Source organism: Arachis hypogaea, chromosome 11 (genome assembly GCF_003086295.3).
Source record: "Arachis hypogaea cultivar Tifrunner chromosome 11, arahy.Tifrunner.gnm2.J5K5, whole genome shotgun sequence".
Lineage (NCBI taxonomy): Eukaryota > Viridiplantae > Streptophyta > Magnoliopsida > Fabales > Fabaceae > Arachis > Arachis hypogaea.
Window position 1 is genome coordinate 1639616 of NC_092046.1, and position 11589 is coordinate 1651204.

General features: G+C 31.2%; 2 protein-coding genes across 2 annotated transcripts; one reads left to right on the top strand and one right to left on the bottom strand.

The window, feature by feature from the left end:
* Positions 1-919: 919 nt before the first annotated feature.
* LOC112719775 (tryptophan synthase beta chain 1) lies at positions 920-5125 on the top strand. Its single transcript, XM_025770464.2, has 5 exons — positions 920-1411; positions 2064-2420; positions 3445-3887; positions 3974-4068; positions 4725-5125. The coding sequence occupies exons 1-5, from the start codon at positions 1055-1057 to the stop codon at positions 4898-4900; spliced, it is 1428 nt and encodes a 475-aa protein (XP_025626249.1). The 5' UTR covers positions 920-1054; the 3' UTR covers positions 4901-5125.
* A 2104-nt stretch (positions 5126-7229) lies between these two features.
* LOC112719776 (glucose-6-phosphate/phosphate translocator 1, chloroplastic) lies at positions 7230-10852 on the bottom strand. Its single transcript, XM_025770465.3, has 5 exons — positions 9690-10852; positions 9033-9258; positions 8541-8763; positions 8033-8246; positions 7230-7569 (listed from the first exon to the last, which is right to left on the bottom strand). The coding sequence occupies exons 1-5, from the start codon at positions 10209-10211 to the stop codon at positions 7558-7560; spliced, it is 1197 nt and encodes a 398-aa protein (XP_025626250.1). The 5' UTR covers positions 10212-10852; the 3' UTR covers positions 7230-7557.
* Between the last annotated feature and the right edge of the window lie 737 nt (positions 10853-11589).

Here is an 11589-nt window from a genome sequence, read left to right on the forward strand (position 1 = left end):
AAATCGAATCTAGTTAATAAGTATAAATTTTTTATGCTTTGATGATTTTATATTCTAAAAAATTTAAGTTTAAGTTAAAAAAATGTCATCAAAACAATAAGTTTTATATTAATTTTACAAATAAAATGATAATTTAATTATATGGTATTTTAATTTTTTTTAAATTATATATTGTATAAATATAATTAGCATTATATATAATATAACTATCTGTTACTTCTGAAAACATTAAGTTTTAACTCTTATTCTACTTTCAAGGGCTAATAATAATTTTTTAGATACTAATGAGTCAAATGATGATTTTTAATGAATTTTCAGAAATTGTTTAATATTTTGTTTTACATTTATAAGTTTATAAAAATGTAAATTTTTTTAAATTTAAACTAAAATACAAAAGTTGAATTTCTATTTTTATTTGTTTTAATTTTTTTATATTTTATTTGAATCCAAATAAAGAATATTTTTTTATTAACATTTATGTTTTAAAATTTATATAAAATAAATAAACTAGATGTCAATAATCTATATTAGCACTAAATTAAATCAATTAGATTTGATTTACATGTATATACTACAAAAATATCAATTAGATTCGATTTATATTAAAAAAGTATTAATCGAATTTAGTTGATTTCATAAAAATAAAATCGGACATACAAGTAAACTATTTTATTTTAAGATATTTGTGTAATATTAATTCTATTTAATTTATTTGTGTGATTTACTCTAACTTTTATACTAATAATAAGAATACAAAAAATTATGTTAGACTAATAAAATACTCTTCATTTTTAAAGCAAATTTGTTAAATAAATAAAATTTTTAAATATAATAAACAAATTTTTTATTTATAAATAATTTTTGTGATCTATCCAAGAAAAAAAAGGTAAATAAATTGTGATGTAGAAATTAGAAAGTTAATTAATTTTTGTATTATATATGCCTCTGACCTTGGCTCTCCATTACATACAAAATCATCAAATCTCACACAAACCATATATAAATTCCAAATACCCAAAAAACCATTCTCAGTTCTCAGAAAATCTTCAAAACCATGGCTTCCTCCATCACAAGCTCTTCTTCAAGGTTGTTTCCCATTACCAGAGAATCACAACCCACTTCCCATTCCACCTTAAACTTTTCAAAGTTTGCATCTTTTTCTTCTTCTTCTTCTTCAGCTTCAGGTTCCAAAGCCTCCTCTTATATCTCTTGCTCTCTCACCAGGGACCCTTCTGTTCTGCCATTGGAGGAGCAGTCAAAGCTCTCTAATGGGTCAGTTCTCTTTCAGAGACCAGATTCCCTTGGGAGGTTTGGAAAGTTTGGTGGGAAATATGTCCCTGAGACTCTAATCCATGCCCTCACCGAGCTTGAGGCTGCATTTCATTCCCTTTCTGCTGATGAAGATTTTCAGGTTGTTTGTTCTGTTGATGATTGTTTTGTTATTTGGTTTGTATATGAAATACCATTTATTTGTTTGTTTGATTTTTGATGTTCTGTGATGCTTTTTCATTGGATTTAGTTACAGATGCTTCTTATTTTTCAAGGTGGGATTATGCTGATAACTTGTTTTTGGTACATTGATAACTTAATGTATCTGAAATTCTGGATATGAATTATATTAAGATACATGGAGTTTTGAATGTACCAAAATTCCAAAGTGGCAGATATTTTGAAACTGATGGAGTGTTATAGTGTTTTTATCTTTTTTATTATTATTATTTTTTAATTTTGCACACAAGGTGCTTGTTGGAATGTAGCACTGATGGTAGAGCTATGTTTTAATGTTTTAAAGTGCTATCTTAATTGTTTCTTTTCCTTTTCCTTTCTGATGTTTCTTCAAATTTTGGCATTTGACTATTTTTCTGCCAATTTGAAAGTGTATGAATATCAATTATTCCTTAATACATCTAGGTTTTGGTTTCTTCGATTCCAAATAGAACTATGCACTTGGAACTCCACTGAGAGAGAGAAAAAAATCTTTCTTTGTCTCTTCAACAACCACAGTTTAATTTCCTATAAGAGATATAATGGAAATCTTATGAGGTTGATATTTTAAATTGCAGAAAGAGCTGGCTGGTATTCTTAGAGATTATGTTGGTCGAGAGAGTCCTCTTTATTTTGCAGAAAGGTTGACAGAGCATTATAAGAGGGCGAATGGTGAAGGGCCTCATATTTACCTAAAGAGGGAAGATCTTAATCACACTGGTGCTCATAAGATCAATAATGCTGTTGCTCAAGCTTTGCTTGCCAAGTGTTTGGGGAAAAAACGAATTATTGCTGAAACTGGAGCTGGTCAGCATGGTGTCGCAACTGCTACTGTATGCGCTCGATTTGGTTTGGAATGCATTGTTTATATGGGGGCACAGGACATGGAAAGGCAGGCTCTGAATGTCTTCAGAATGCGTCTTCTCGGTGCTGAGGTATATTAGTTATTACTGTTGTTACATTAATTCAGTTAGATATATCCTATGTTCTATTCTCTGGGAAAAATATCCTGTTCTTAGAGATTTCCTCGTTTGATGAAAATGCAAAGGATACAAAAAGATTTCTTCTTGTTAGAGTATGATGTTCTTGTGTTTATTGTTCTCCATGATTTTGTATGAGTAGAATGATTGTCTGCTGAAGACAAAAATGTGCTTGTGTTAATTGTTCTCTATATCATATATGAATTGTGCGTTTGTATTTTTGCATTTCTGATGAATGGCTTCCAATCTGTTTATATATATCTTGATTCTTGTGATAATATCATTTCAGGATTGACTTATTTCATCTTTAGAACTTGACTCTGGATAAAATACTCTTCTATTTAGCTACATAATTGCAATCATAAGCTGAACTAATTTTATCATGTGAAAATCAGGTATCTTTTTTGCATATCAAATTTTAGAACTTGATGTAAAGATTTTCTGATATAGCATTTATAATTATTTATGCATGAAAAGACAGTTGTTCCTAATGTGCCGATGAACTTTTTGCAAATTGGCTGAAGTTGCTGCTGAATTTGAACAAAAATTAAACTAGCTTGTCGATGTTCATGACTTTGTTCTTGATAAAATTTTACTCCTGATATATGCCGTGTTCTGGAGATGATTTTTTGTATTGACATTAATGGATGCATGATGTGGCATGGCAAGCACTGAACTATAGGTTTGGACAGTACAAGAAAGTGAAATGAGAATTCTGTAAGCAAAGAAAAAGCTTCAACCCCATATTATTATAATTAACTATATTTGACTAAAATAGATTTAGATGCTGTGTCAAATCATTTACGAATAAAGAAAAAGTTATGATTGATACATTGCACTGTTTTCATCGGGTAAGGTGTTGTGATGTGAGCATAATGTGTCCATACTTTGTTGCTATGTATTGAATGTAAGGTCGATGTACATTTGAAAACGCAATTGATTCGTTGGTTTTATTTTAATAGTATATCATGTAATACAGGTGAGACCGGTTCATTCTGGAACTGCCACACTTAAGGATGCTACATCAGAGGCTATAAGGGATTGGGTGACAAATGTGGAGACAACTCATTATATTTTGGGTTCGGTTGCTGGGCCGCATCCATATCCAATGATGGTAAGAGAGTTCCATGCCGTGATTGGCAAGGAAACCAGAAAACAAGCATTGGAAAAATGGGGAGGGAAACCGGATGTTCTGATTGCATGTGTCGGAGGAGGTTCAAATGCCATGGGACTTTTCCATGAATTTGTCGATGACAAAGACGTTAGACTAATTGGCGTGGAAGCTGCTGGATTTGGCTTGGACAGTGGCAAGCATGCTGCGACATTAACAAAGGGAGAAGTTGGGGTTCTGCATGGAGCTATGAGTTATCTGCTGCAGGATGATGATGGACAAATTGTCGAGCCTCACTCAATTAGTGCAGGGTAATTCATTTGACTCATATCGTGTTATAAGTTTCCTTATATCAACTCAGATTTGTGTAATCATGTCTCGAAAATATTCTGTGCAGCTTGGACTACCCTGGTGTAGGACCGGAACATAGCTTTTTGAAAGATATTGGGCGCGCTGAATATTATAGCATCACTGATGAAGAAGCACTAGAAGGTATGATAGCATGAGCTTCTTGCTTCATCCAACAAATTGTTACACAACTACGTATGAAAAATATGGAAAAGTCTAGGGGCCAGTAACTTTGTTAAATTCTGGCCAGCATGTAACCAGCAAAGAAAAGTGAGCCATTAGATGAAATCTTACACCAATCTCACACCATTAAAACCATCTTGATGGCTATTTGATGGCTACAAATCACAAAAATTGCTGGCTCCCTAGCATTCCTCGAAAAATATTTCTCTCTTTCCCCGTTTGCTTTGGCTTACACTATGATTGTTAGTTCATTAGTTGAAATTATTTCATGAGAATGCTAATTCATTTTTTGGTCACTTGTTCCGAACATATATTATTATTATTTCAGTAATCTTGACTTGCCTATAATGATGTGTCCTAAGCAGTTTATATCAATATCAACATGATTTTGGTAAATAGTTTATATTCTCATTGTTTTTATCTATATTATTCTGGAACTTGACGACTTCACAGTGATCTTACAACCTCGATTTCTTATACAAACAATATTCTTGATTTCTACTCCCTCTCCAGTTCTCTCTCATTCTTTCTAACATAGAAAATTGATTGTATGGTTAGATGTTATTGTTGTTAAATCTTGTTTTAGTATCTTACCTTTGGATGCTTTTTGTTTGTAGCTTTCAAGAGAGTTTCGCGTCTCGAAGGCATAATTCCGGCTCTAGAGACATCTCATGCTTTGGCCTATCTGGAGAAAGTGTGTCCAACTCTTCCTAATGGCGCCAAAGTTGTGGTTAACTTCAGTGGCAGAGGTGACAAGGATGTTCATACCGCCATCAAGTACTTGAAGGTTTGAAAGTGTCGCGTTGTTCTGTAGACCAATGGTTTAGCTTCTGAAATGGGCTTCATTTTTCATACTTATAGTTATTGAATTGGTTCAATTTTCTCGTTAAATCCAAGTTATAGTTAAAAACGTTCATATATATCGATATATTTTCATCATAGGACTATGGCTATAATGTGTGTAATGAACTACTTTCAATGTTAGATGCAATCAAAGTCTTTCATGGACTCTTCTGAATCTTCTTATACCATTGAATTGTTTGATGAATTTGATATCAGCATATAAGGTTGGAAAATGGTGTAAAATAGATCTTCTTAGCACATAATTAAACTCAATTTTTTGGGAGCTAAAGGGTTAAACAACCTTGTCTATGTTAGGTTTGATGGGGTGCACACTCAGTGAACTCATTTTAGCATGTTTGGTGAAATTATAATGAGACATGTTTGAACATAATGTGAGAAAAACAAAGGTTTGTTTTGTTTCTATATCTTTTTAATTTTCAAAATTAATTATAAATATCCCTTTTTCCCCATGTGATAGAAATGCTTAATACTAATTATTTTCCCAATTTTCTCAACAAGGGCTATATATTCCCCAAAAAATAAAATAATAGTCACCAAAACTGCAGGACCATTCCATGAACTGAGAAAATTTATGTGTTCCAAATTAATTAGGGATTTTTTTGCAGATAAATATGTTATTTTCTGGCTAGTATTGTTTGAAACCTTATCTACAACAAAAAATTTTCCTTGGGAGGTTCAACTCAACCTCTAAATTATCATCCACAACAAATTCCCATATAAACCATAGTCACTCACAATAATTTTAGCTGAAATGAGTTCACACGCTTCTATTTCCTCTTACAAATGATTCATTCCTATCCATGCTTGGCATGGTTGAGTTTTGTGGAAAACAGTTTGCAATCTCTTAAAAGAATAGCTTGTGAAAACTATCTTTCATGCTCATGTGAAGTGAGCAACCATGCATATATACATACCCTTATATCTTCTCTTATTTTCTCCACTTCTTTTCACACTCAAAACCAATAGCCAAGATTTTGCAAAAAGAAACTCTTTTTAATTGTCCAATTGATCATAATTTGTATTTAATCCGGTCTGTTTTCACTATTTTCAATTTTTCCTTCACAAAATACTAAAAATAAAAATAGAAAATGAAAACAGAAACCGACCTGATGCTAAGTTTGTGATTTTCAAATAGCATCACTCTTTCATGAATATGAAAGAATCATGTTTTATAGATGACTATTTGACTCAAGTTTTGGTTACTAGCTCCATGCATATCTGTTGCTGTTTGTCCAACTGCCTACAAAATCTCATGGAAATTCCTTTGTGGATGCAACATCTTAATCTCTGCTGAACTGGTTCACCCCTCTCCTTTCACACTCTTTGAACAAATTCTTTTCTTTCCTTATTCTTTTGAGGAAAATTCTAATCAAAGTATATGTATGTGCACAATTTTATGCTTTCATTCTAGTTAAGCAAAGTGGTCAATTTTGTTGTGATAAAGGATGCTTAAATCCCAATCCGCCTAACGTATTTTTATTTTGTTAGGTTTAGCTTAGATGGTTGGTTGAATATATTAAAAACAAAAATGTTATTCGTACACCAAAATCAGCCACCAATGTATGTATATAAATACATATGTTGTTTAATTTACTTTTGATGTATATTTGTATTTTAATATATATTTTATATTGGTGGCTGATTTTGATGGTTGATATTAGTGTATGCATAACATAGTCAATTTAAGAATTATAAACTCTTCTTTAACGATGAAGGAAAAGTATTTATTTATTTGAATTCAATACTTGTAAAGATTTTAGATAATATTTCTTCTTACATCACTTATTAGTTGTCTTTATTTATATGTTCATATCCCTCTCTAATCCTAAAGAAAAGCTTTTTTTTTTTAACTTTTGATCAAGCGACAAATTTGTTTGTTATTTGTATAGTCAAATTTGTTAAGGGATAAACTTTTTATAGTTAATAATCTGCTAATAAAATAATTAAAAATGCTATTTGTACATTAAAATCAACCACTATTATACAAATATATATCTTATTTAACTCAATTTAAATGTATATTTTATATTTCATCATGCATCTTATACTAGTAGTTAATTTTATTATTCACTTGCCAAAGGTGGAACATGTCCTTTTGAAAGGTAGAGAATCACTTTCTCACTGCACAAAGCTAAAAGCTCAAGTCACAAGTAAAGGTCAAGGGACATACAAAATGAAAAGCTCAAAATGCATTTTTAAATTCTAAGCATTACCTAACTTTAATGAAACCTCATAAATCATAAAAAAACACCATCAAATTGATCATACTCATCATAATTATTGATGCTTCTTCTCATAAAACATTGTTTTGAGAAACCATCCTCAAGAATATGAACATTTTATTTCTTCCACTCCTTGCATTTTTAAAATTAAGAAACAAAATTACAAAGAGAAGAACTACTCATTCGTGTGGTGTTTCCTCAACAAATATTCTTATTTTTATTATCTACAAAGATGCGCTCACAACTAGATCATCCTAGTCTTGCAAAAATTCATATTCCGAAATCAAACTTCTGTCTCCAGCTGAGAAATTGAGCATGATCAACAATAACAAACAAATCCTCAGAAATTTTTCGTCCCACAAGTCTATTGTTTTGCCTGGAAAAAAATAGAATGACAGGAATGAGAATACCACCAAACAAAATTATTATTTTCCAAAAGAATGTTACGTATAATCTAACCCAAACATGTCATCTTAGTCAATATTCTATTTATTTATGGTCACCATCATTCTTTTTCTCTCTTTTTCTTTTTCATTATTTTCCAAGGTCCCACATGTCAACTACTTTTAAATATATCATAGATGCTCCAAAGGCCAAAGCATATTCTCTTATATTTGGTGGAAAAGCTCTAAAGGTAAACTAACTTAGGTTACAATTGACTTGATGTAAATGAAAGTAGGTTGAATTGAAAGACTGAAAGTTACACATATCGGAGTTAGGTAGAAATTCAAAGTCCAACTACTAATAAAACAATCACAAAGCTTCAAAATAGTACAAGGCAAGAAATTCAAGGTGCAACACCCATAATTTTACAACAAAAGAATAACAGATAAAAATACCTGTGAATATAAGAAGGTTCCGAGGACAGCTATCGCAGCTCCAAGAGCATTGACAGGTTGAACTGGTGTATGGAAGATAATGATGGAAGAAACTATGACTGAAATACGTTTCATGGTGTTTCCAATGCTAAATGTCAAGGGCGAGATCTCATCCAAAGACATGTATGACACTTGGTTGTACAGATGGTAGAACACACTTTGAGCTGCTACCCACCTATTGTGTACAATTATCAGCCATACATTTTAGCGACAAGAAGAAAAGTAAAGAAGATTTTAGAATAGAAAGACAATTCAATAAAAAACGAATACTCAAGAAATCACTAGAAGTTCTAAAACCTTATATGCATTAATGAGATACACTACCATCATACTTATTTGCATTAAAAATTTATCGTTTATCTTTAGTTACAAATAAGATGCAAGATCAAAGATAAGCTAAATGCATTATTGTGCAAACTAACATATCTTAAAGAAAACTAAGCTAGAGTGAGGAAAATCTTGTAATTACCATATGAATTGGGGTCCGATTTGAGAGAGTGCTATTTGCCATCCAGCTGCCCACATCTGCGGCCCTTCGACGGCTATTGCGAATGGTGTGAGAAGTGCAAGGGATAAAATAGATAAGCATGCGTAGTAATTCATTCCACTGACAGACTTTCCTTTCATGCCCTTCTTCGAAAAGATATTACGGAACACAAATGCCAAATTTGATATCATAGCCCCCATGAAACCTGAAAGAAAAGATTCATCAAAATCAAAGTCAGCAGAGTATTGCACAAACAACCTCTTCTAAATGCAGAATTAACCAAAGCAAGAACTGAAAACAAGTGAATATCACCATCACCAAATTTAGTTAAATACATTTGCTTCTTATCGGGTCAAATTCGAAGTTAAAGTCCATTTCTTTGTCCTATATTAGTCTTATTGTTGTTCTCAACAACTAGACAAAGAAATAGAATGTAGCTAGCAAAATGTTCTTCCAAAGAAAATCTCTCATTACCAGTCATATTGAAATTGAGCTCGGTAACAGCGGCAAGTGCACATCCACCAATAATTGGAATCAAAGATAGATAGACCGGCACGGGAAAGGTCTCACCAAGGAGAAATCTGGAAACCAAGACACTAAAAGCAGGTTCACCACTCTTGATGATATGTGTAAAAGACACTGCAACTTTCGACATACTAACAGTCGCCGCGACATGTCCTATTGTGTGTGCAACAGCAACCTGAAGGAAAACCATCAAAGATCAGTTAACCATCTACTTCCATCCATTCAAAATGATACACAAAATATGTAAAAAGGACAAAAGCCAAGACCTTTTAAATTTGCTAATAAATAAACCAAAATCTCATATTAAACTCAACTTAATTCAGCTGCATGGTGTAAATGAACATAAATTTTCTCTACTTTACTATCTACTTTCCCTCACATCAATCAAAAAGGACATGAAAGCAAACAAAAACAAAGCTATCATATTAAACTCAACTTAATTTCAGCTGCATGTTGTGAATGAACATAATTTCCTCTACTTTATTACTTATTTTCCTTCACATCAATCAAAAAGCATATAGAGCAAACAAAAACAAAGCTATCAATTCATTTTTCTAAACAAACAAAACAAAACAAAACAAAGAAAATGAAATCAAAAACACTTACAGGTAACAAAGTCTTCCAAAACTCAAGATCAGTCTTAGGGGATTCAGCAATCCCTGTGGCCCAAGAGATCAACATCATGAGAGAGCCACAAGCAAGTGAAAGTGTTGATGTGAGCCAAGGGTAAGGGTATGCATTCAACACCTTCTTGTTATATATATTGAACACAACATTCAAAGCCCACCATGTTGCAAAGTATATCCCAATCTTCACCTTCTTTGCAGCCTCTGATGGACCAGCTGCTTCAATCTCTGATCTATCTGCCTCATATGCACCACACTTCACCAAATCATCACTCTCTCTCTTTCCAAAACCCTCCAAATCCTTCACTGACCCAAAATTCCCAACACTAACAGAAGCAACGTGCAGTGGTTTGTTCACCGAAACAACATGTTTCTGGGGTTTTTTCTTCAACGCCAAAGGAGGTAAAAATGAACATGCTTGAAATGGGGTTGCGTGTTTTTGCCTCAACACAACATCAGAACCAGTGATCCCTATACTAGGTTGTCTCAAAGAGCAAATCATTCTCGTTAATTAAAAATTAAGATTAAAAATCAAAACTTTCTGACGGGAATCTTAATGGGGTGCTGAGAATTTAAGGGAAAAAAGAAAAGAAGGAAACAAAAACAGAATTGGAGACACCCTATTATGAGTGTCAGGGTTTATATATAAATGAGAATTGAGAATGTCTCTTTTAGGAGCTTCGATTGTTATGGCCCTTTGACCTCTGAGATCTTGAAGGGCTTAATGTGAAACTAAATCACTGGAAAGACGAGAAAACAAGAGCAGCTACACAATTAGCATTGTTGAAAAATTAATAGGTTTTTAATAGGGAAATAATGAATAATACCTTTTTTTAATAATAAAAATAATAATTAAGTAATAATACCTTGGAATATCTATAAAAATGCCTTGGAATATGAAAACCATTTATTTTTTTACATATTGAAAAAATTTTGGTGTAATATTCAGGCTAATTTTTTTTTATATAAAAAAAATTGTGTATAATTCATCAGAATAATTGGTGTATTTTTCTTAAATACAAATTAATTTTTTTTTTAATTTTAAATAACAAATCGAACCCTCAGATTTGGGAAAGTAAAAAATTTGAGGGTCAGATTTCATAGAATTACAAATTTGTATATTCAAAAAAATTTAAAATAAAAAACTCAAATCTGACCCTCATATTTGTATTTAAAAAAAAATTAAAACCACAAATCTACCCTTATATTTGTGGTTATCAACAAAAAAAAATTAAAACACCACAAATCTGAAAATTATGGGAGGACAATACGTCCCTCTTGTATTGATATTTTTCAAAGGGAGCGTATTATCAATATAAGGGAGGATGTATGTTCTACTTCCACAATTTTAAAAAATACCATAAAATTCAATAATTGAATATTACACCAAAATTTTTTTAATATACAAAAAAACTAGCCTATGAAAACTAGACTTTAAATTTATTATATAATATGTATTGAGAATAAAATAATGGAAACATGTTTAAATTAGTTTTCCAAACTTTATTCATTAATTAAATTAATATTTTATTTTTTTTTTGGTTTACATGACTTTAAGTATAGGAATACACTAGTAAAAAACTCAAATTAAAATAAAATATACTATATATGATTATACTTACAAATTATATTTTTGTTTTTTTTTTCTAAGAAATCGTTAATAGTAACTAATTTCTATCATCTCTCATAAAATTAATGATTTAAATCCGAGAAATAGTTAATAATAATAATATACTTATAAATTATTAATTTCAATTTATTTTCTCTCTTAGTTCAGAAAAATTACTCCATCATATTATTTTTCACAATTTTTTTGTTTAGAAGGAATTTTTAGTTTGATAAAAGAAAAAAGTATTATTTGAAGGTTAATATGGTCAATG